We start from the raw sequence: 26105 nt of genomic DNA, 5'->3' as shown, positions 1-26105 counted from the left end.
GGATGCTGTGAGTCAACTCTAGACAGGCTTTTCCTAGGCTAAAATGCTCCCCCCCCCTTTTTTTTTTACACAATATAACGCCAGTTTGCAGCTTCAATTTCATTGCACCCCTTAATTCCACCAATTCTGTGCCCTTGATCTCCCACCTCCCCACCCCCACCAAATATAATGGATGTATGTTTTTCTTTAAACATGAATTATCATGGTTCAATGCTGCAGCAGTACAACATGGAAGACTGCTGCTTTTTTATTGCTAGAAACTGCATTGTGACGTGATTACCCATTTTATTAAAAAGGCTGATATTTTGGGATGGAGGGAGGGAGAGGAAAAGAGGGGGGGAGGATGGCAATGAGGAAAGGGGCATGCACAAATGACTTAAAATAGGCAGGAAAACAATTGCATACATTTCTCCAGTGGGCAGCCACAAATTAGCTTCTGACTTGATCGATGAAATCACTGTAACCAGGAATTTCCAAAATGTGCAGTATACACCTATCTCTGGTGGATAGGAAAAGTGTTTTTCTTTCTCATCTTGTTATGTCAAGACAGTTAACCAAAGGAAACCTTTTTTTTAAAAAAAAAAAAGTCCTGTAGAGTCTACATTTAAAGGTCTGCATTTGAAAGAGATACACATTTCAATTGACCCACAAATTAGAAGCCAATAGTTACAAACGTATCCAATTGTAGCACTCAACATCACAATCCTAAACACAATCATAGCCTTCCAAGTCCATTGAAGTAAATGGCTTTAGAAGGATATAACTCTATTCAGGATTTCATTGTTAATTTAAGAACACTTGTGCAGTTTTTTAAAGAAATAGGGCAAAATTCTGCTCTTACAATAACAAGTCTTAAGTAACTTTTAGCATTTTTGTCTCAGGTTTTTGCACGACACATTAACCAAGTTGGCACAGATGAGGCTTTCAATACCCAAAGAGCAACCAGGGAAACTGGTCAATCAGCTAGATGCGAAGTACAAAACATGAGCTTCAAAGCCTACCTAATGTACTCAAATTCCCATTACATACTTCCAACTATGTATTGTTCAAGAACTGTAGATTACTAGCTGTAATCAGAAACTGAAAGAGGCAACATAATAAAGCCTTATTTCAAAACATTTCAAGAGAGTGAGCTACATGCAAACATTAAAATCATTTTATGCTCCATTAATTCCTCCAGTCTACGGTTAACTGTTGATCAGTGTGTATCCCAACCCCTTATTGTCAGCACAGATTTTAACAGAAATGATCAGTTGTAATGTCCAAAATTTTATTTTCCCAGACAGTTTTATGCAGTTCGACAGACTGTTGTCCCTATGCTCCAAAATACAAAGTGAGCATTGAAATAAGCCACCAGCACATTGTGATTGCATGTTAACAGAATTAAACAAAGGAGTAGGTTGCACAGAAGAAAACAAAAACAGCCTTCTTCCCACCCGATGACCGGACAAAACAAGGCACTTTGAGCAAACAACTGCTGACCAGAATTTTTTGAAGATTTCATAAAGCTGACCCACAAACATGCTTAGAAGAAGCACAATAACAAGACATGGCAATGCAATCCTTTCCCCCACTTTTCTGAATCTCAAGGGTCCAACTCTAAAAATAAAAAAATTAGCCAATGAACTTGGCACAATAAGTCTTATTATTATAATAAAGTGCACCATTGGACATAATACGACTGGAAAATAGGCTACACAAACACATTGTAGCAAGTTTCCATGTGTACAGCATTCTAAAAGGGGAAAACCGCAACTAGATTTTACTTAGCGAATTAACTGCACAGGACAGCCATGGTTTTAAGAACCCAAACTATCTGCATATAATATACAGAAAAACACACGCGATGCATCAGCAACAAAGAGGTAGTGTTCATTATATAAGGCAAAGTTGTTGAGTTGATGATTACATGGCATTGTGGCAAAAGTGGCAGAAGGTTTAATAAAAATAAAAGTTATTCAGTTTTTACATTTTCCCTCATATTGGTGAATATTCACAGTGTGTCTGGGTTCTCCTTCACCGAGTTGATTTTCATCATAAAGTCTTTCAATCATATTTCCATTTCTAAAACATTCTTTTGGTACTGTAAGCATTCCTATTTTTAATGCATTAAAATTTGCATATCAGTTATTTACATTTATGACTTTAAAAACCACAAGAGATCATATTCTTTTATTAAGCCTAGACGGCATAGTTATATTTCCAAGAGCATAAAATTATATGCCTGTATAAAGAATTTGTAAAAAAAATAATAATCAGATGCCAGAAAGCTGCCCATTCAAAATGTATCATCTATTAATAGCAAACATGTGATTTGCAGCAACATGTCACATGACAAGCAAACATGATTGGTCTCTACCGATTTGACTTTTTAGCCTTTACATATTGCTAAACTGCAGCCATTTTTGTATTTTACTTAGAATTTTAGGAATAATTTGAGCTGGCCTTAACCAGTACTTACAAACACACATATATACATATATATAAAATATATTAAATATATCTAAAGGCTAGATAACAGCTGAACTAAAGCAGCACATATACTTCCTATGCTTAGCCTTTACTTAGCCTGGCCTTCTTACCTGCTGTGCTTGCCTCAGAGCTATTTTATGCTTTTGTTCCAACTGCTTCAGACATTATTTATTATTTTGTAACAGCAACTGGTGTCATTTACATCTCTTCATCTGCAGAACATGCTATCTCAGCAACTTCAATTTCCGGTACAGAATTTTCTGCCGCTGAACTACTCCAAGATGGTTCTTGATTCTCTTTTTCTGAACTGTGGTGGAAGGGGATAAGAAAATCCTGTTACAAAGCCTACCAGATGATTTATATCCATTTCTTACAAGTACATGTGGAAATAGATTCAGGTGGGTAGCCATACTGGTCTGAGGCAGCAGAAGAAAGTTTCAGTACAATGGCACTTTTAAGACCAACAAGGTTTTATTCAAGGTGTAAGCTTTCACGTGGAAGCGTATTTCTTCAGGTCTCAGCAGTCTTCGGCTCACTTGCACAACCTGTTTAAAGGGACTACCAGGGAGTCAGCTTAGCTGCCTCTGACTCCCTGTCCTTTCCACTTTAAATGTGCTGTGTGAGTAAGTCCAAGACCAATGGGCAGGCAGGGAGATCCACTTTCTCCTGGGAGATCTCTCCCTTCTTCCTGGCTATGAAGCCCTGAAAAGGGAGAGGGAGACTTCTCCCAGCGATCTCCCCTGTCTCCTTCCCCACCTTCTGTGGCCCACTGTTATCCGGGCTGTCTTCTGCAGTCCTTTCAACCTTTAAAGGGACTATACAACACAACCCAAAACAGCTAAGTGGTAGGGAAAAGACTGCTCCCTCCCACTCACATGTTTTTCAGGCTTTCTACAAGCCCCAATGAATGGGTCTGTGGTTCAATTGCAGGGCCCCAACCTGCACAAATTAATCCAGTTAACAAAAGGCCTCCCGCCCCAGTTCAGGGTTCAGTTTCTGCTGAGCTATGAAGTGAACCCTGAACTGACCTACATTTTTGCAATTTGTGCCCTCCTCTAATCATTAACGCTTTTCAGCATTCCTTCCCATTTCAAACAGCACCTTGCAGACTGAAGCCAGTACCTTTAGAGGAGGAAATATTTATTCATGATAGAGGCCCCGATTCTGAGACCTCCTTATTTGGAAGTTAGACCAGCTATCAAAACTAGACCTCCTTTCTCCAACTTCAGTACGTTTCTTAATTACAAAACTATAGAATTCTTTCCCCAGAGATTTTCATCTGTCCTCCAGCAGGGGATGAAGACTTATCTGTTTTACTGGTTTACCTTTGCTGACCCTGATTACTGTGTATGTGTTTGGCTTATTGTCATCATTTAAAAAAGTATTATATGAGAACACAAGAGGAGCCAACATCCCGTCTCATACACAACAGCCAACCAGTTCCTCCAAAGGGCCAATAAAAGGGCACAAAGGGCCAATAAAAAGGCCTTCCCCTGAGGTTGCTTCCTGGCTCTGGGACTCAGATGTTTAGTGCCTCTGAATGAAGAGATTCCTTTAGTCACCATGGCTAATAGCCATTGATAGATTCATAAAGAAGTCTATCTTTATCATCTTTTAAAGTTGTCTATGTCTGTGGCCATCACTACATCCTCTGGCAGTAAATTCCACATTTTAGTCACTTGCTATGTAAATAAGTATTTCCTTTTGTCCATCCTGAGCCTAATGTCTCTCAAATTTATTGGATGTTGCCCTAGTATTTTGGAGGCAGGAGAAGAAATTCTTTGTCATCTCCTTCCACGCCATGCATAATTTTATCAGCCTCTACCAAGCTTCTCTCTCCCTGCCCAGTCACCTCTTTTCTAATCTAAGATTCTGGATTCTTCAGCCTTCCTTCATAAGGAAAGTGTTACAATCTTCTAATCATCTTGATTGCCTTCTCCTGAGCTTTCCCCATCTCTGTGATATCCTTTCCAACCCATCTATGGAATGCCAACCCTGGTAAGGTTCAACTGCTACATATACTTAAAGTGTATCCTAAACAGAGTCCATTGTAGCTAATGGGCTAAGAACAGTCCAGTTCTGCTTAGCATAGCACTGTTTGGCTCCATCTGTTGCCTAACAAGATATTCTATTCTCCTTGACCTTTTCCTGAATGCTTCTGATTAGTTATCTTTTTACTACTGCTTTTGGTATTTCGTTGAGAAGATTTGAGCAGTTTTCTGGATCTCTTCTTATTACTACCATATCTATATTTTCAGTTTTATTTCTGAGCTGCCTACCTGGAACCCTCAGGATATAAATGTTCTACAACAAGCAAAATAAAACCCAGCTTTCCAGCAAAGAGCACAATCCTCTAGGAAATTCTGTGCACCACTAAAAAAATTAATGGTTCTTGTGCAGCAGAACATTCCTGAGGATTGATTGTTATTCCTGCAGGCGCAACACATTTTAGACAAACAATGTGAAATTAAAACTAGAGTGTTTGGTTTACCAGTTGTCTTCACTCAGGCCACCTTGATCTGCTTCTATTGCAGAAGATTCCACTTCTCCGCTGCACTCACTGTCTTCTCCAGACAATTTACCAGACTTTGTTTCCTCTACATTTAAATCCCTGAAAATAAAAATCAATAGATATTTAACTCACAGTATATTTAAGCTTGAAAATAAAGCACCCAAGCAAATCTTCCTTGAAAAGACCTTGGCAAATAGAAATGTATTTCTACCACTGTACTGGCCTTCAGACAACAATTTGCTAAGAAACAACCGTGTTCTAATTGCCCTTTTTTCTTCACTCACAAGCAACAGCTATTATTGAATCCCCCAGCTATGAAATTGAGATGTCCCAATGGACTCCCATCTTGGCAAACAGTAAAAAGTACTGAGCAGCAAGATCTTTTAAATTGAATGGTGTAAAAATATCACAAACGTTTTAAAAAGAAATACAGACTTGGGACACCTCAATACAAACTTTCATGGACTACAGCCCATTCCCCAATATGCACTGCCAATTGGACTGTATCTGATAAAAAGACATCCTCAATATGAACACCAAGCTTTACTTGGAGAAATATTAAGGGTTTCATTTATTTTTCTCGCTTTCATCTCCAAGCTACAATTTAAAATGTTTACGGGAAAAGATCAGGCTGTACATATCAGTAAAGATTTTGCTTTGGTGCAGCTGCCATAAGCTTCTGCTTTCTTCCCTCTATTCCAACCTCAAAAAAATGTCAGCTGCTGAATTCAGCACACATATGCTACATCAGCCACTGAGGCTGAGTTCTCAACAGTCATGAGCACATGCTCCAGTCCTTCTAAAAACACAGTGAGATTTCCCTGATTCGCTCCTTCATCTAGGTCACGTGCTCTGCCACAGGCTTCTGAAGGTTGACTTTACAACGGGAGTGCCTTGGGAAGGTTCTTCAGGAACTCAGTAACACTTTGGATCAGGGTGAAAATTTCCAAGCATTTCCATTCAGCTTACCTAATTCTTTTCTCCATAGCATTTATATATACTTCTTTTTCATGTAATGTATTTTTTAGAGCTTCTACTTCCCTTTGTTTTTCAGCAAGTTCCTTTTGTAGGCGGTAATTTGTTTCCTCCAGAGTCTCACAAAAAGCCTAGAAGAAAGTTAGTAATATTTTTACAACAGTTTTATGTGGTGAACTCCAAACAGGTCATATTGATATAATAATTTTTGTATTCATGGTTGCCTTAATGGATCTTTTAAATAAAAAATAATGTTAACAAAGTACAGAATTCCTTGATTTCACTACATTACACTAAGAATATTTTTTAGTAGTAATGCGCAAAAAACATCACAAATGAACGTTTTTGGTATGTTAAAACCCTTTTAAGCTAACTTATTTTGCTCCTGAGATGTACCATACCCTTCCAAATTGTTACTTAATGGCCTTGTTTCTTTCATAAGATTCCAACTCTGGTAACACAATCCTTTAAAAGTATGGATGGAGAAACTAATCAGCAGTCAATAGGGTGTGCAATTAAAAAATTGGACCCATTTTTCTTTCTTTTTTTCTGGAAAATCCTGGTATAGTCTTTATTTTCAGGAGTTTTTAGAAATCCTGATTTTTTTTGGGGGGGGGGTTCAATAGCTCCAAAAAGAAAAGCATTCTTTTTTTTTTTTAAAGCCAGTCCAACCAGTGCTGTAGGAGAAGTTGTCCCCAGGATCTGCATGTTGCAGGCAGAGACCTCCCCACTGCACACAGACCTGGCTGGGAAGGCTTCTGCTTTGGTGGGGTTTAAACCGTGTCACAGCAGAAGTTGTCCCCACAATCTGAGTGAGGTGGAGAGGTCTCTTGCCACCATCCCAGCTGATCAGTATAGTTAAATATCCCCAAAGAGAAACTGAAAGAATTCGGCTTTTATTCAAACTATACTGGTAGCCAATGAGATCAGAAAATCAGTAATCAACTTAAATAATACTCCCCTCCCAGTATTGGTAAGGTATTCCTCAGTTATTTTTTCAGCTCAGTTCAGCTGAATACACATCCCTAGCCGCCAGTACAACACAACAAGCATCTTTGAAAACTAGTGAGCCAGCTTGGTGTAGTGGGTTAGGAGTACAGACTTCTAATCTGGTGAGCCAGGTTTGAATCTGCACTCCCCCACATGCAACCAGCTGGGTGACTTTGGGCCCGCCACAGCACTGACAAAGCTATTCTGATCGATATCAGGGCTCTCTCAGCCTCACCCACCTCACAGGGTGTCTGTTGAGGGGAGAGGAAAGGGAAGGTGACTGTAAACCGCTTTGAGACTCCTTTGAATAAAGAAAAGCAGCATAGGAGAACCAAATCTTCTTCTGTAAGCATATTAAAATATATGGAGTCTTACTGAATTACTTTATTAAGTTCAAAAATTTTGTTTTCATAAAAGCTTCCTGATAAGCCTGCAAAGCAAGATCAAAGGAAACATGTTCTTCCAGTTTGCAAGGAAGTTTGCTTAGAAATTTGTTTGGAATGCTCTTCTGAGATTGAGTTTAACAGTTTGTTCAGCATCTTTGTCACAAGTTGAATTATGCTTATCACCCTTTATAATAGAATAAAATTTAGATGTAACTTCAAAGAATGAAAATAAAAATTAAAGCCTTAATTTTAAAAGTTCAAAGACTAAAGCCTCATGTAGTAGAGTGAAGACAAAATGAGGGAAGGGGGAATGAGGAAAAATGTAAATCCTCAAGCTGATGATGCCCCCCAGGGTGATGACACCTAATCAAAATTGGTCAATTATTGTTTGTCTTCATTTCTATTTATAAACAGAAGTATCATGAATATTGAAAATGCCACCATTCTATTGTGAAAAGTTTTAGTCTCAAATGGAACTGTGTAACTAGTTTTGGCTATCGCATTTTAAGTGGGGTAACTTCAAACACAAGAATGTTAATCAAACAGGATAAAGTTGGTTTGAAACTAATAAACGATAACTGGTACCTTTAACACAGAGGGGAAAGACAGGATATAACGGTTTTGAAACATACAAATGATCCCTTCCAAACCTCACATAAGACTAATAAATCAAACAAAAATCACTACTAGTAGCAGTAAACTGGATATAAATATGATTTTTAAAGCAATGCAAGCAGCTGGACAGGGAGAAAGAGCAAGAACCAGCTTGGGAGCTACCAGTGAGTGCTGCTTTCTTTCTTATAGTGTGCGAGGGTATATATGTTGCAGGAGAGTGGGGGCTGTTTGAGTGTTATGTTTTTATGTTTCTTGTCTGGGTGGTGAGGATTGCAGCTAAATGCATTAGCTGATTTGCCTTAGGTGACAATTTTGCTTGGGGCTGAATATTAGCTCCACCCTCTGCTGGGTGGGCCTTTGTGCTATATCACTCACTAGATGATCACTCACCAGATGAGTGATCAAGCCAGAGGACTCTGCAAGTGTTCCAGGGTTTGCAGAAGAGGTCAGGTTCTTCACCCAATGGATCAAAGCAAAGTAGCTGATAATGGGCCTGAGGCTATGACAAGTTTGTATCTTTACTTCAGGGTAACTTTAAATACACATGCACCAAGTGCAACTTAGTAGCACTCCTGGAGAAGAAGGTACAGAAGCTAGAAGAATGCCTGTCCACACTTTATTCTATAAAGGAGGGTGAAGAGTTCTTGGAAAGAACTCATGGAGCACTTTCTGGAGGGCAATTGGGAGAGGTGGGAAAGTTATCTCACCAATCAGAGAAGAACCCAACACAAGAGGATAGCGGATGGAAAAACGTTACCCAGAGGTATTTAAAAAAAATGTTCTGCCCCCGGATTCTCAGAAATAATTTCCAAGACCTGCCTATAGAAAGTGACTCTGGACCATAGGAACAAGGGTTATTCTCCCTGAAGCTCAGCAGACGTGTCACAGGCCCCTGCAGATGAGAGGACTAGCTCGTCTGCTCTCCAAGATATTGGGATTAGGTGCTGGTAAATGGGGATTCCCTACTGAGAGGAGTAGAAGCCAAAGTATGTCAATTTTTTGAATTCTTACCATCTAAGTATGAGAAATTGCAAAGCACTAAAAGAGAACCCACCATTCCACAACTGACGATAAATTTGCATTTCATATTTATCATTCCACAAACAGAAGAAACTTGTGATTCTTGGCAGAAATTTTCATTTGGCACTGTAGCACATTCATATTGTTGACCTAAGCAGAGTGTACACTAAATCCAGTGTACACTAAATGCAACAAAGTGCGTAAACTCTGCTTAGGATGATACTGTCAGTTAATCATATGTTCATGATGAGTCAAAGAAGATAATCTCTTAACTGTAGAAACACTTCAATATGAAGTTCATCACAGCCAAAGTGAATAGGCACCGGAAAATATTAATGCTATTATGATACTTTAATTTAAATGTTAGAATAGTCTGTATTAATCAGTTTAGTATGTTATTGTAGCATATTCAAGCTATTTATTCTGTGAGATAAATTGGACACATTGAAGTGAGTCACTTGGTATGAGATTCAAAAGCAAATTTATATTATAAGTTTACAGGCTGAAATCAATGTAGTTGGTAAGCAACAGCTTTTTCCATAATTTACTTATGATGGAAGCAATCCAAATATGCTACTTTGTTGCATATATTTAGAATGTATTATTTTAATTAGATAGGGTTTTAATTTCATAAAGTCACTTAATTGTGTTCTGCACTGTTTTGCAAAATCAGACGCCCAAGTCAAAATAACACCAACAGCTGCAAGCAATCTGGGCAACATACTATATTAGGCAGGATAAGACTTTTGGAGCAAAGTTAGAGAGATACAAATACATTAGGAGAGTAAACAATTATATGTTATGTGTTAATAATATAGAACTGTTGTGGTATAGTAATAAGAGGATGAGTTAACATTAATAAGACCCGGGATCAAACCCTACTTAGCAATTAATTCACTGTCATCTAGGGTAAGTTACACTCTTAGCTTAATCTACCTCTCAGGATTGTCATGAGGATAAAAATGAAGTACTACATATGTCATTCTGAGTGGAGAGGATAAGGTAAAGGTATCCCCTGTGTAAGCACTGGGTCATGTCTGACCCTTGGAGTGACGCCCTCTAGCGTTTTCATGGCAGACTCAATATGAGGTGGTTTGCCAGTGCCTTCCCCAGTCATTACCGTTTACCCCCCAGCAAGCTGGGTACTCATTTTACCGACCTCGGAAGGATGGAAGGCTGAGTCGACCTTGAGCCGGCTGCTGCGATTGAACTCCCAGCCTTATGGGCAGAGCTTTCAGACAACATTTCTGCTGCCTTACCACTCTGCGCCACAAGAGGCTCTTGAGTGGAGAGGATAAACGATAATAAATAGGTGTGAAAAAATATTTTCCAAAAATGTGAAACATGATCCAATTAAAAAAATGCTATTGTAATTGGGATCCAAGCAAATGAAAAGCAACATTAAACAAAGCAGAAAGACTTGTATGTGAGACTGACACACACATTACAGGTGATAAGATCATGAAAGTTCAGAAAAAGAAAAATTCAAGTGAGAAGAAATTATTCAATTTCATTGACACTAAATGACCAGTGAGGCAAATGGAAGAATGCCAATGACATTTAGAAGAATGTGAAATTGTATAATTATTTCTTATTACTTCCTCATTCTTTTCCTGCCCTTGGCCTCCTTCAGCAATCTGTGCTTCATTACTGGCTCTGTCTTTCTGCAAATTCTGGTGTTCTTTAGGTACTAATGCACAATCCATGGATTATTCATTTTGTAGTTTTTCCCATGCAGGAGACATATTTTTGTGTCTGTGGTAAACAAAGAACAAATATATGCTCTTCTGTTAAAAAAAAAACAACCCTGTTACAGAACACTGTTAAGGCAAAGCTCAGACTTAAGAGTTCAGTTAAAGTCCTTTTTGTAACAACAGATTACTTACCCTGCTCTCTTCGAGGCTATCAAAAGGCCCTGGTGGATCATCCAAACAAAGAAACTCCCTTACTGCAAGACTTAGAAAGAAGAGATGGCAGAAAAGTGGAATTAACATCCAAAATTAGCCCAATGAGAAAGCATCCTAAAGTACAATGCTTCTTTGAACTGTAGCAATTTGTTCTACTAAGAAGAGTCACTGTACTGAACTACTTGAGTTAATAATGGGTAGGTTTCCCTACGTTTTTTAACTTGTGTTTTTCTGTGTAGGTTGAACAGTGAAACAGTGGCTTGGATCCTGTCCAGCATTTCTATGCTGATATCCTTCTGCAGGACTCCAAATACTCCTCAAATGCAGCTCTTGGAAGATGGGGGAATCTCCCCAAAAACAGCTTGGGGGGATTCAGCAAATCTTTTCAAAGACAAGAAAAATCAGTGACAATTCCTTCCAAGTAGTCCAATACAAGTGACTCTTTTAAAAGAACAAATTGCTACAGTTCAAAGAAGCATTGAGCTAGTGAAAATCTAGAAATGATTAAAGCAACCGGGTTTTAAAACAGGTATGTTTTAAATCAACTGGCATAAATATTTATTTAGATTTATATATGAATTTGAATAGAGAATGTAATAGTTGAGGAGTAAAAAAAAGCCAATTAATTGCAGCCATCCAGCGGAGTTGCAAAATTTGAGAAATACAACAGCAAGCCATCAATGCTCCATAGCAAACTTGTCAAACTAAGGGGAGATACAAATACATCTACAGATGAAACAAGATTTGCTGTTATGGCCATCTCCAGATGGCCACTTTTATGTATTTTAAAGTCTACTATTGCCTAGCAAAAGTTATAAATTATAAATTCCTGAGTAAAAAGTAAGGGTGCCTCTACACATGGAAACCAGCATGGTTGATACTCAAAATGTAATTCAGTGGGTATAGCATCAAGCTGCAAAGAGATACAGACACTGTGGTGTAGTGGTTGGAATGGCGGACAAAGATATGGGAGACTGAGGTTCAAATCTGGCTAACCTAACTCAGAGGAACAATTCTAGGATAAATGGGATCAATGGACCCATTCCAGTCTGGCTTCCAACCTGCTCATATTATTAAATGTTATAGCAACTGTTGCAGTGGTTAGTCTCCTTTCTCTATGGTCAGGGACAGAGGGTTGTGATTGGGGAAGAGCTGTTGAGCCACTGTCCACTGTGGAGCTCCACAGGGCACAATCCTCTCCCCGATACTATTTAACATCTTGTTGTGCCTCTAGCGCAGCTGGTTTGGGGATATGGGCTAGAGTGTCACCAGTATGCAGATGACACCCGTTGATATACAGCTGGCCAAATACTGCACCCAAAACGTTGGCCAGGTGGCTGGGAGCCATGACAGAGTGGATGCAACAAAGCGACCTGAAGCTTGACCCCTTGAAGACGCAGGTCCTTTTGACTGGGCAGGAAAAGACCCGAAGAGGAAGTGCACCTCCCCTACCTGCAAGAGTGCAGCTGGAAACAGCACACACCATCTGGAGTCTGGGGGTAATCTTTGATACCTCCCTTACCATGTTTTTATATTTACTTTGTGTATCTGTTAGCTACCTTGAGCCTGTCTTAGGGAGAGATGCCCAATACATTTAGTAATATTTAAACCATTTTGGTTCCTCACTGGGGAGACAGGCAGGGTATAAGGAATCCTTTTTTTTTTTTTTTTTTTTTTTTTTGCAGGATGCTGGTATGCTGAAAGGTCCAGAACTGTGGGGAGGTTCTAAAAACAGAAAGCTTTCCATGGGGTTTCTATATTATATTTTCACACAAAGACAGCCACCAGGGAGTTATTACATTGTCATACACAAATCTGCAGGCTTGTCAATGGGAAAACTAAAGCCAGTGTTCCTTTTCCATTCACAGGTTGTTTGGCTGGATAAATGCTATCTAAAAATCAGAACCGACTCTGCTACTTTGGTTCATTTGACAGGAACAATAGTTGGCCCTTCCCAAACGTATTTACAGTGGACCATCTCTTCATGGTTGAACTGCTCTTTTCAAATCTGTGGTTATGAAGTTGCAAACGGTTCTTTTAAAACAACTTATTATAGGAAAACATTGTGCTTTTCACCCTTGATTTAACTTGTTCCATAACAAATTTAGACAAGGCTACTGAATTACAGCTCAATTTTGATACACAAATATGTATCTAGTGTTGCCAAGATGTTATGTGGAAGGCTGATGATAAAATATACAATATTCTTACATCAATGAGTTTAAAATATCAATTGGACTTTTAAGGAAGGTTGTGGAGTGTTTGGCTGGACTAAAACAAACACATTACGCAACTATGAAAACTATCCTTTTCAATTTTCTTAAACTGTAATACAACTATACTTAAGAATAATGCATGAATATATCTTCAATATATGAACTCTTCATGGTTAGACACAAAACACTTCTGAATATTAGATCTCAGAGAGAAACAGCAATAGCTGTTGGAAATAGGATGCTGGACTACATGAACCTGTGATCTGGTCCAGCAGGGCTCTTTTATGTTTTTATAATTTTTATAATGTTTACTAAGTAACTATATGACTAGAATTCTAATATGAAATATACTTGGTTAACCACAATTTAGGACTTAATTACAAAGGCATTAAGGGAGCAATGGCATTATTGGCCTTTCCTTTTTTCTCTTCAAACTGTTACCCTAAAAAGACATCCTTGTGTCCTAGAAGCTGTATAGGACAGCTCAGGCTCGCCTGGCAAAGTCAAGAGAACTTATAAATTACCCTTAAATAAAAATGACTCAATGTATGGAGAAAAGGGAATCATGAACCCCTTCTGCTGGAAGGGCTGTCTTTTGACTCACTAAGATAACTCCCAAAACAGAGGTAGGATGACGCATTCCTACATAATTAGAAAAATTCCAGAGCCATCATGTAAGACAACCAATGTCACTTCTTGGATAAAACAACAAAACAGCCATCTCCTGTACATCATGCATGGTCGCTAATCCCAGAGTGACTCTCAATGACTTCCTTTCCAATTACACAAACAAAAACATGAAATCAGAGTCTAAAGGAGGGCTTTTGAAGCCCAGAATTTGTCAGCAAACTAAATGCATTGCCCTTTACCATCATGCTGCTGCACCTGGGTACCAAGACCATCCTTATCCTTCTAGAACAGGCAAAGAATGGCTCTTCCTTTAACCCCAGACAATTGTACATTTTTATTCTCTCCCCCCAGTTCCTGCACCAATCCTAAGTCTCTTCCTTCCTCTCTAGGCTCACTTCCATTCTCTACCTTCTCTCTCTTTCTCGTCAAGAAAATCAGCCCTTTAGATTTAGAACTGCTTCCTCCTATTCTTCAGATACACTTGTGCATACATTTATCCAAAACATATAAATTCCACACCATGTTTATGTTTGCACTTGGTGAGTACACCATATTCCCAGGTAGCAAAAGCATTATGAAATGTGGAACACAGAGTCCAACTTTTCAATAATGAAGAACCTTCAATCGTCTCAAAACCCATTTTACCAAGCAGAATGTACTCAGCATGATTACTTCAGCTTGGATCCCATACACTACTTATGCAGTGCTGTCCTCTATTGTGACATGTGTCCCTCTGCTGCTAAACACTGTCTGCTCATGCAAGGTACTTGGTTCAAACCCCCCTGTGAATGAGCGTGAAAGAACTTTGGGCTGACTTTCCTTCTTGCCTTCCCTCATGCGGAAGTTAATTATTTCTGGCAACAGCAAGCACATTTGTTATATCCGCACAAACAGAATTAAGGTTTGCACTTGCCTTACAAAGCAGATTTTCAAATTGGGAACAATCCACTGTTTCAAATCCGGTTTTACAGGCCACACAAGCTACAGCTTGCTGGGTTGAACGGAGTGGCAACAATGGGTAGATGTGGAAGGGGGCAACTGTTTGGACAATGATACATTTGTTACTGCTTGCTATTTTAATGATGGATTGATTTTTCAAAAAGATGTACAGTTTTTGGTTCTCATAGTGGGTTCCAGTTTCCAGAAAATAGGTAGCTCTATCAATGTTTTAAATAATCATCTGAGCATGAGGATGTGGCAAGAAGGAAATATGTGATCTTAATATTCTCCTAGTATTGAATTCATGGTAACCAATTATTGTTTTCTGATATATTAAACAGTTCAGATACTCTCTTTCCTGTAACCTTTTCTCTTTTTCAAAGTCACTAAATGGGTGACATGGCAACCCTGTAGGATTTTCAAGGCAAGAGATGTTCAGAGGTAATTTGCCCTTGACTGCCTTTGCATTGCAGCCCAGTATTCCTTGGAGGTTTTCCATCCAACTACTAGCCAGGGTCAACCCTGCTTCACTTCTGAGATCTGACAAGGTAGGGCTAGCCTGGGCTATTCCACCTAAAATTCCTGTTGAAGCCTAACAATTAAGTTCCATTACTTTTCTTAAACTACTGCGTTTTCTCATCATAACATTAAGATCTCTTAGCTTCCTATGTTTTTAAAATTCTTAATAAAAAAAAAACTAGGGGATTCAATTACTTACAACACTACACAGAAAAAGCGATAATACAATTCAAAATGATGATAGCACAACTTAGACCACTCCTAATATCTATTAGGTTCTAAGGACAGCCAGAGAGATTTGGAAGAGAGAGGTGGGTATCACCTACCAATTAGTAATGTCTTTGTGAGCAACTAAATTCTGTAAGAATGCTTGCAGTCCTAGCTGTCTGTCTTCCAGGAAGTCAGGGTTGTAATTATCCTTGAACCAACGCTTTGGTGGAAGTGCCAATCGAAAACCAGGAAACATATCTTTCAGCTGAAAAAATACACCAAAATAAGGAGTTAGTTGCTTTTTGTACTTCTAAGCAGGATTTAAGTTAGCACCAATCATGTTCCTTCCCACACTCTTTTTCCCCAATGAGCTGCTCCCTTAGCAGATTTTTATTATATACACCACCTTGAGCCATTTTGGGAGGGTGGTATAGAATTATTATTATGATAAAAATATTGGTCTCTGCAGCAGAGTGCTAGATCGAGGGACAATAAGATACTTTAAAGGGCAGTTACTGGTCCTGTTTGGCGAGTGTTTACTAAGTAAGGATGTGACTCTTGCATCTTAGTGTTTTCATCAACAGTGATTATAATGACCAGGCTCCAAAAGGAAGTAAAAAGCGGCAGCAGAAAACTAACAAAGCTTAAACTTCTAGCCAGTATTGTAATCCAGAGAGTTTCATGATCCAGTTTTGGCTCTTCAAATATAATTTCAAAAACATGAGCCTCCCGATTACACTGGCCAGCTCACTGGTTAGGAGTATCCACAGTAGTGCATTTCTTATAGGATGAACTGCTGACCTGAGCATCAAATACAGACAACTGAAACATTTCTCCCAGAATACAACCCCTTTTCTTTGATACACTGATACATGTATTAGTAGGAACAAAAATTGCACAATGACATTTACATACTGGAGCTTACTTCTTGTGCCTTTATACTGCCTTCCCTGTGCTTTCCCTAACCTATCTGAATGTCACCAAGATACAAATTCATTTACTTTTCAGTCAAGCAAAAAAAGAGAGGCAGACAAATTACATGGGAATATGATCATCTTGAAAGAATGCACATCAGTATCATTTAGCATGTGAGAGGTGACCATAAAGGCAGATCCTAAGAACTGTGAGCAGAGTTCTAATCATGAAATTTATCTTTTACAACCTCCCCATTCCTCAAAGTCACTGAAATGCCTCAAAAGGTCCACTCCATGATGGAAGATATGTTACAACAGGGGTAATCAGCCTGTGGTCTTCCAGATGTTCATGGACTACAATTCCCAGGAGCCCCTGCCAGCAAATGCTGGCAGGGGCTCATGGGAATTGTAGTCCAAGAAGATCTGGAGGACCACACGTTGACTACCCCTGTATTACAAGACACTGTAGGTAGATGGGGGAAAATACAGAAATCATGCTCACACAAGAAAAAAATACTTTCCATTTGAATAAGGAATGGATCCAACCCATTGCATGGTCTTCACTAGTACTGCATAGAGATATTAAGGGAGTCATTAGTTAAATACTCTGCAGATGAATAATTATATGTGACAGCACTTCAGATAAATACAGGAGGAAGCATTGAGAGGCACAGCCTGGCAACTGGTGGAAGAGTACATGCTTGGAGGCAACTGCCATTTCCTGAAAAAACATGGAAGTGACATCATGCCTCTTGGAAAATTGCTGGAAAAACTATGGTAAAGCCATAGTGTTTCTGATGATTCCTTATGTGGACTGATATCACTTCCAGGCTTTCTCTAGTAGAAATATCACAACTTAATTTTTCCCACTGGTCACAGGAAGGGTGGTTGGAAACACTAGCTGGAGAACCCTAATTAGAAGGTATTTTTATGAGTAATATTCTATGATAAAATAATTATCAATACCTCTCAATAAAAAACCATTCATATTTTGAAAACCTGACAATTTATGAAAAAATGAAACAAAAGGAATTTCTATAATTCATTTATAAATTAATCCACCTCAAGTCAACTGGCCAGGTATATAAGTCCAATAAAAAAATAACTGGACATGTTTGCCTTTTAATTTACCTTGTCATTAAGCCTGGAGAAGTCAGCATACCTTCTGAAAACCACCCAGTTTTTCTCAGGATTTCTCTTAATAAGGATTTTATAAACCTGTTAAGCAGAAATCTATTAAAACCACTTCACTAAATCTTCTGTACAGTGTAGCATACTTACACTATAATTACTTGAAAGCCAATATAAACATGCTTTGTTTGAGGAAGAGAACAAGTGTGATCAAAACTTGTTGAATGTTGACTAAAGTTTGAAAAATGAACATCTGTTTCATGAATGCATAAGGCTGGCATGGTATTTACGAATGTAGCATTTTTCAGAAAGCCAACTGTTGCCAGAAGGAGGAATTCAGATTTTCCATTTTTAAAAGCTCTTTCATGAGCAGAGAAGATTCCACAAATTACGCAAAACTTTACAATCTGATTGTAATTGTAACTGTGTCACTAGCACGTCAATGGCTTTATTTGATTTAAGACATTAGCCATTTAACTGTTATAAGTAAAACTCTCACTGATAATGTGGTAAATTAATATCAGAATTTGCTAACTTTTATAAGTGAAATTAGAAAACAATCAAACATATGTACTTAAATATCTAAATAATTGCTTGCCCAAATATTTCCTGTTTCAACAAGAACTGCAAGATATCTTTAATCCTCTCAACCAAAAGCTGCTTCTGGTCCTCCCCCATGGAAATGTTTGCTACTTATGGGAATATTTGCTACTAGGATGTAAGCACTGAACCTCTAGAAGGGATGATTTGTATGCTACCAGAGAAGTCTGCTTCATACACTGATAACCTAGCCTTTTTCAACCTTTTGGCCATGGAGGTACTGGTAAAATATTTTTCAGGCATTGAGGTACTAGGAAGTGCTCAGCTGGCTACGCCTCTCTATCACGTCCCCTCAGAAGTGAGAGGAGTCTTGGACGGTAAAGGTTTAAATGGCCAGGACTCCTCCAGGCCCATCACTGGCCACTTTGGAAGGGGGCAGGTAAACCTGTCCAAATAAGGGTAGAATTGTTTAATTTTTTTTAAATACCTCTTTCCTCTTCACCCAGAAACAGAGATAGCAGACACAAGGGAACTCTTCCTAGTCACCATTTTGAAAACCCCAAATTCTTGGTACCATTGAGGGGCTTTTGCTGTATCACATGGTACCTTGGGTACCATGGCTGGGAAACCTTTGTTTAACTTCATACTACATTTTGGAAAGCAATTAACTGCTTATTTGTATCTCCACAGCATCTGTTTGGTAGCAGAAGGCCCCAAGTTTAATCCTTGACATCTCCAGTGAAAAGGATCAGGTAGCAGGTGACACGAAAGACCTCTGTCTTACACCCTGGAAAGCCACTGCTAGTCTGAGTAGACAAAACTGATCTTGACAATACAGATGATCAGATTCAGTATAAGGAAGCTTCAATGTGTTTATATATGTTGTATTAGAGATTCATCCCTTCATCAGGTATTGCACAATTAGGCTTACAAATTGCAATTAATCTAGTGAATGGGATTTAGAATATGCTGTTTTTATGTGGATTTCATAAAAGATCATCACTGACCCAACACAATCAGAAGAACTGCAACACCAAACAGGATGTATTGAATCCTTTCATTCTCCTCAGCTAAGTGCAGAGCCTACCACTAGCATAAAAGGTTCTTTCCCTCTGGTGTGAGCTTCTTATACTGAAAAAAGGCTCTCAAATTAGCTAAGTGGAATGGCAGGATACAACATAATATTCGGAAACACCATTCTAAGTTTAGTGTTATTTAACTATACCAAGTGCGAAGGTATTAAAACATCTAGGTACGATGGTATCAAACATTACTGGCATTTATCCCACAGGAAGATGACTCCCCCGACTTCTTTCCTTTCTGCCTATTAGCAGCTACCATACTTCTACCATACTACTACCATAATTCTTTTCATTATAATGGAAGTTTTCAATTCACTGACTGGAGCTAATGAACAGGATTATGCAGCCAACTCAACACAAGCCCTGACTTGTATAAAACAGTAATGCCAAATCAGAATAGCCCTCATCCTCCAAAAACTTCAAAAACCAAACTGTGGAACCAGGCCAAGAATGGTAGAAGTGATCCTATGTGATCAAGCAAAAGTTAAACTACCTGTATACAGATGAACAAAGTTAAAGTTTGCAGAACTGACATATTTATCTTTAAAAAAATTTAAACTAGCTAGTTTTATAGTAGTTTAAAGAGCCTAGTACAGCAGGGGCAACTTAAAAATCATTATAGTAAAAAGAAGTCTAGGAAGAATCCCATACCTGTATTTCAGTTCACCATGAAATTAGAATAATATTCATTCATAAAACATTATATAATCTTCAAATATTAAAGTGCTGGGGTCAAACCCTTCGAAGGAAGAAGGATTTGAGACAAGAAACACACAACTTACAGTAAATTTCGCTCTTTCTTCCATCACCTCATACCCTAGTATCGTAGGTGTAGTAGGCCGATCTTCCCAGCTTCCAGAATCTGTATTTTGTGTGGTATCTTCTGAGGGGTGGGTGCAGTATTCCATAGATGAGTTCATACCTACAAATTTAGTCCTAACAAGTGGGCTATTACAAGGAGATGAAGTGGCACCAATCTCATCAGGAACACTCATCTTTTTAAAGCTACTGTTAGAAGAGACTTCCAGCTGCCCTTTGGACAAACTAGAACTTGTTGAAATGCTCCCAAGAGATGATCTTCTTTGGCTTCTATTTGCTGAAAAAGTAGTGGAACTTCCTATAGGAATTGGAACAGGAACATATGGGGTAGCCATTCTTCACAGGTAGCCTAAGAACATTTATTGTTCTTGATTGCAGAACTTAAAACAACGATTTCATTAATTTTCTCCTTCATGTGTCTGGAGGGGGGGAAGAAAGTGGGATTTGTTTACGAGAATATCAGAATACAATGGTGTTTCTTAAAACATTTATATTGTTACTATTTTATTTTAACTCTTTCTTGTTTTTCACTTTTCACTGTTTACTGTTTTCTATTAACTTTCGTTACTTTCCACAGCATTCTCTCGCTGAATCTCATAGTATTCCATTCTGCTTTGTTGCACAATGACAGGTCTGTACCATTGTTTTGCCTCACCCCTACTATCTTTCGATCCCACAATCCTCTCTCCAACCCCCCCCACACATTAAAACCATTCTCTCTTTCCTTTCCCCTTTCAGTCATCTTCAACTTTATTTTCTTCCCATACCAGATCTTTTTAATCCCCACTTTTTTTCTTACACTCCATAGCACTCTCTATATTATGTTTTCAATCCTCTCTCTTTCTCTCTGTTACCTGCTCGTCTTTACTGAGTTTGGCAGCTTTCACTGTCCCAGCAATTCAGATAGTAAGGGAACTTCATACACAGGTGAACCATGCTGTGGAATGGATTTGCTGCATGAGACTGAAAAATCTGGCACTTACTATACCACACACATCTGAAACAAGGGCAAAGGATAAGCAGTGCAACCTGTTGCGAGTCATACGTCCTCATATCCCCAACCTTACCATTGGTAAAGGTAAAGGTATCCCCTGTGCAAGCACCGAGTCATGTCTGACCCTTGGGGTGACGCCCTCTAGCGTTTTCTTGGCAGACTCAATACGGGGTGGTTTGCCAGTGCCTTCCCCAGTCATTACCGTTTACCCCCCAGCAAGCTGGGTACTCATTTTACCGACCTCGGAAGGATGGAAGGCTGAGTCAACCTTGAGCCGGCTGCTGGGATTGAACTCCCAGCCTTATGGGCAAAGCTGTCAGACGGCTGCCTTACCACTCTGCGCCACAAGAGGCTCAATTGAACCCCATTGGAGGGGTTCTTAAATTGTAACAAAACATCTATTTCCAATCTCTTTTTTGAAACATCACCGCCCCTTTGAGAACAGGTTGCAATTTCCACAACAGAAAAGGTGCTTACACATGCACACACCAATGTTGCAGCTGGCTTTCTAGGACATTTTGGAGAAACCTAGCCTTGGAGAGCTCTACCAACCCAGTGTTTTGCTCCCACCCTATCTCTTTCCTTGCCTAGTCACCTTGATTGCCTTTTCTCTTCCTTTGCTTTGTGTGTCTTCTAACCATACCTCAAGGAATGGCAATTATCTAACTGCTGATCAGGTAGGACTAACACAATGATAGGAACAGGTCCTAAACAGTTTCCAGTAGTAGGACAGTCTGTATACAAGCTAACAACAATGAATGCTCTTATTTAAAAGCCATTCATTCTACATCACAACAAATTGAAATTTATTTATCAGTTTGTTTGGGAAATGCTTTGGATTCCATGGTAATATAGCTCGGTTTTTGTGCCAGCTCATTCCCAGTATTGAAAGATTCATCCACTAACAAGACCCACCAATTTAGAATTTAGTGGAAAATAATGGTCTATAATATCCTGCTATTACAGTCTCTACCCTCCCTCCATCTAAACTAGTTCTTCTGCAGGAAAATTAACTTAAATTGAGGAAAGCTCCTTAGGCTGGAAAAGCAGGATACAGGTCATGGTTTATAATGAACAATGGACAAGACACAACCATAAAGAATTCATGAAAGCATCCATATATCTCTTACCCAAATTTTCCAGTTAGCAAGCACCCACTTACAGTTTAGATTAAAAGCAAAATCTCAACATTTAGGTATGTTACTTATCTAATGAAATATTAAAATGTGCTGATAGAAAAGATTCTTGTGAGTTCACAAAATAGTGGCCCAAGGAAATCTCTGAATCCTGGAAGTTCTCAAGATATTTAAGGTCAGTCATCTTGAACATCCAACCTTAATTTTCTCCAATAGTCATAAAATGTTCAATAAAACCCACCAAAGCATACAAAAAGGCAGTGACTGACTATCTTATCATAAGCCATCACAAAATGAACTACGGAAGTGGTTCTTAACCTGGGGGTTGGCTCCCCTTTGGGAGGTCAAATGACCCTTTCACAGGGGTCACAGCAGGGCAAGCAGCTTGGCGGTAGGAGGCGCCACCACTGTTGCTGCTCCTGCAGGCGCCTGTGTTCAACTGCCAGCTGCGCCTCCAGCACAGTGCAATCTCCTGCCAGGCACTCCTGGAGTCTGAGGGAGGGTGCTTGCACACCAAAGCTCACACCTTGAATAAATCTTTGTTGGGCTTAAAGGTGCCCCTGGACTCAATTTTTGTTCTTCCAAATCATTGTTTTTTGTTACTCGGTTCGTACCCCACCCTTCTCTCCAAGGGGGTCCCAAAATGGCCGACATCCCTCCTCTTCCATTTCATCCTCACAACAGCCTTGCGAGGTAGATCAAGATAGAGCATTCGTCTGTCCGGAACAGTGGAAAAGAGCAAGATTGGCATGGTGGGACAAGGCAGAACTGAACTGAGAAACCCCGTGGGGAAAAACAATTTATATACAATCTTGAACAATGGATCTTCATGCCATTGGTCAGTCTCGATTTAATTTCTGTTTAAGAACACTTGCATAATTTTATGGTTGGGAGTCACCACAACATGAGAAACTTTATTAAAGGGTCATGGCATTAGGAAGGTTGAGAACCACTGAACTAGGTAAGCAATCACACCTTTGCAATATTAATTTGTCAAGCTCTGACTATCCATGGCATAAATGTTACATTCCATGATTAGGACTGTGGAAATAGAAAGTAATGAAAGATTAAACTGTGGCCACTTACTCAATCAAACCATCCTGTAGCATCTTATATGATGGTGGTGGTAGGAAGTGCTGTCAAGGAGCAGCCAGCTTATGGAGACCCATTGGGAAGAGACATTCAGAAGTAGTTTGCCCTTGCCTGCCTCAGTGTAGCACCCTTGAAACTGCTTAGTGGTTTCCCATTCAAATACTAATCAGGGCCAACTCTGCTTAGCTTCTGAGTTCAGGCATGTGAGGGCCATCCAGGTCAAGGCCGGCATCTTAAATACCATTTGATGAACTGCATCAGATGTATGAAGTGTTTATAAATATCACCATGCTCTAACACACAGGAAAAGACTACAAACAGCAGGGGCAAACAAGAACCCAAGATAGTACCTCTTGCATCTCATGGCCTTTTGCCCTCAAGGTTTGCAATTTGTTTTCTATTCTAATACATTCAGGATGGTAATGTGGCTAGTGTTGGGCTAGGATCGGTAAGACTCTGATTCATCCCTCCTTCTTGAGGGGTGACTTTAGACCAGCCACTTACAGCGTAACCTATCCTCATAGGCTTGTTGAGAGAAGAAAATGAAGGCAGAATGATGAATTCTGCCCTGAAGAATTTGTTGTAAAAGTGTACTTAACAACAGTACTCAATCTCAATGTGGTAGTAGAAAGGGCCCTCAAATCACACCTGATTTATGGAGACCCTGGAGGATTTTCTAGGCAGGAGACAGAGAGGGTGGTTTGCCATCACACAATAAAAATGCAGCTGAATAAGTCAGCAATGGCCTCAACAAAACTCCACCACCTTCTGACTCAGATATGTTTTCAGAAATTTCAATTTCAACTTGTTTCTGAAGAAAGTAGCTCTGACTCAGAAACATACACCCCTCAATCTTGTTGGTCTCTAAAGTGTTATAGGAATTTAATCTAGCCATTTAATAATCTCATCCTATTTGTAAAGGATAGCCAGGAAACAAAAACAAACTGGTTGTTTTTCTTTTTAACTGCCTGTTTTCTTTCCTAAAACATTAACAGGTAACATTCCAGGTACCACACTAAAAAACTTACACCACAAAATCTTCTCCACATTAGAAGAAATGTTGGGGGGGGGGGGTTTGTGCCCCACTTTTAACTACCCCCAAAGAGTCTCAAAACGGTTTACAACTGCCTACCCCTCCTCTCACAGGGATGCCAGACTCCAGGTGAGGCCTGGAGATCCCCAGGAATTATAACTCATATATACGCAGACTGATCTCAGGATCCGTTCCTCTGGGGAAAACGGCTTACTTCGGAGGGCAGACTCCATAGCATTATAATCCATCCACTCCCAGCTCCACCCCCAAAGTCTCCAGGTATTTCCCAACCCAGAGCTGACCACCCTATCTCCCTGTGAGGTAGGTGAGGCTGAGAGAGCTCTGAGAGAGCTGTAACAGCCCAGCAGGCAGCTATCTGCCTGCGGAGCATGAGTGGGGAAATCAAACCCGATTCTCCACATTAGAGGCCGCTGCTCTCAGCCACGACACCAAACTGGCTCTCCACGCTGAGGGGCCATGCAAAGACCCCGGCAGAACGGCCCCCTCCCCCTTTTCCTTCCCGAGGACTCGGACGGAGCAATTTTACTCCTGCTGCCTTCAATGCACACCTCGGCCATCTGCTCCTCTCCCGTAAGCGGGCCCAGGGGGCAACTCTCCCTGAATCCAGGGGGGGCCACGCCAGGCAGGCTTACTCAGGAGCGCGTCCCGTGACTCCTTCCCGCCAAGCGCGCCCAGGACGGCCGCCTGAGAGGGAGGAAGGGGGTCTGTTCTCCGTCTCGCCCCAGGGAGGCAGCCAAGGCCACTCTTCTACCCACCTTCCTTCCTACCTACCGGGCCCGGCGCCCCCTCGCCTCACCGGCCGCCGCAGCCGCTCTCACGCCTCGTCCTCCGTTTCAGCTTCGCCCTCTTCATCGCGCTGCCCCGCCGGCAGAGAGAGAGAGAGACGCCGAGAAGCGGAGGCGGCCAAGCCCAGCAAGCGGAGGGAGGGTGGCTGGAAGAGCAAAGCGGCGGCAGCAGCAGCGCCTACCTGTTGTGCGGGAGCAGCCTCGCCGCTGCAGCGTCCGCCCCGAGTTGCCCGCGACGCCGCCACTGGTTCGTCGGGTTAGATTCACGCGGCCCCGTCCCGTCGTCTCAAACTACAAGTCCCAGCAAGCACCGCAGGAAGACGGAGCGTGACTCGGCATACTCCGACAAGAGTGGCTGGAGCTGGGCCGCCCGGCCTCCTCCCATCGCGCGGGACTCGTTGCCCTCTGGGAGTTGTAGGCTTTGCTGCAGTACGTGAAGGGATTGAAAAATTCTCGGAGGTACTGCGCTAACCTTATCGGCGGGACGGAAATGCCTTTTGAAGGGGGTCTTGCAGTTTGGGGGGAGGGCGCGGGTTAGCCGATGTTACTTCAAGGCGGAGACAATGTGGAAAAAACTTTGTTCCCTTTGCCCACCAGAGCTTCACACAGGCATGAGACTCATTGAAATGTTGCACTTTTATTTTTACACAAGGTAACGTCCCGCTTAAATTGAGCTCTGCCTTCCCCTGCAAGGAAATACAGGGAAGGATTAATGCTGTTGGACTATTTCTCTGAATGGCATGTAGTTTGTCTATGCTGATCATTTTGTTTTTTGCAAACATACGAGTATTAGCGTTGCACTTTTAAATAAATTATTTTATTCAACATTTCTGCGCTTTCATATCTCCTTAGAGTCAAGGCTTTACTTGTAGTTACTCTTCTATGCCCCTCTTCATATTATCAGTGAACGACAAAGGGGCTTCTGAGAAATAATGTGGGGGGGGGAGGATGAACAATCCCCATGCTCAGGGTTCCTATGGAAAACTAATGATCCCCCACCCCCCCTGCCTTCTATATAACTAATTTAAATAGTGGTCCCTGTGAACCAATGTTGACGTTTATTTCCTTTACTAGCCCCCCCCCCCCATTAAACCCAAGCAAATGGTAACCATATGATCTCAGTTTATTCTTTTTTTGGTCCTTTATGCTGTATGCTAATATACTGCT

The 26105-nt window shown here is 40.4% G+C and overlaps 1 protein-coding gene across 6 annotated transcripts; it reads right to left on the bottom strand.

Moving 5' to 3' along the window:
* Positions 1 to 1253: 1253 nt before the first annotated feature.
* On the bottom strand, positions 1254 to 25333 carry SNX16 (sorting nexin 16). 6 transcript variants are annotated; one of them, XM_077352026.1, is made up of 8 exons: positions 25121 to 25324; positions 19841 to 20296; positions 17437 to 17523; positions 15508 to 15656; positions 10857 to 10926; positions 5954 to 6090; positions 4964 to 5083; positions 1254 to 2779 (listed from the first exon to the last, which is right to left on the bottom strand). In XM_077352026.1, exons 2-8 carry the CDS (start codon positions 20210 to 20212, stop codon positions 2671 to 2673), a joined length of 1044 nt encoding a protein of 347 aa, XP_077208141.1. In that variant the 5' UTR covers positions 20213 to 20296; positions 25121 to 25324; the 3' UTR covers positions 1254 to 2670. The 6 variants fall into 6 exon arrangements, with proteins under 6 accessions (XP_077208141.1, XP_077208143.1, XP_077208142.1 ...); XM_077352028.1 differs by lacking the exon at positions 25121 to 25324 and adding an exon at positions 24909 to 25109; XM_077352027.1 differs by lacking the exon at positions 25121 to 25324 and adding an exon at positions 24925 to 25109.
* Between the last annotated feature and the right edge of the window lie 772 nt (positions 25334 to 26105).

Source organism: Paroedura picta, chromosome 9, assembly GCF_049243985.1.
Source record: "Paroedura picta isolate Pp20150507F chromosome 9, Ppicta_v3.0, whole genome shotgun sequence".
Taxonomy (NCBI): domain Eukaryota; kingdom Metazoa; phylum Chordata; class Lepidosauria; order Squamata; family Gekkonidae; genus Paroedura; species Paroedura picta.
This window is presented reverse-complemented; position numbering and strand designations above follow the sequence as displayed.

Excerpts from the sequence above, each read along its gene's own strand:
- SNX16 (XM_077352026.1), bottom strand. The coding sequence starts at position 20,212 with ATGGCTACCCCATATGTTCCTGTTCCAATTCCTATAGGAAGTTCCACT. Across the intron at positions 6,091-10,856 it reads ATAGCCTCGAAGAGAGCAGG|GCTTTTTGTGAGACTCTGGA; the intron begins GTAAGTAATCTG and ends ACTTTCTTCTAG. Across the intron at positions 5,084-5,953 it reads GCTATGGAGAAAAGAATTAG|GGATTTAAATGTAGAGGAAA; the intron begins GTAAGCTGAATG and ends TTTTATTTTCAG.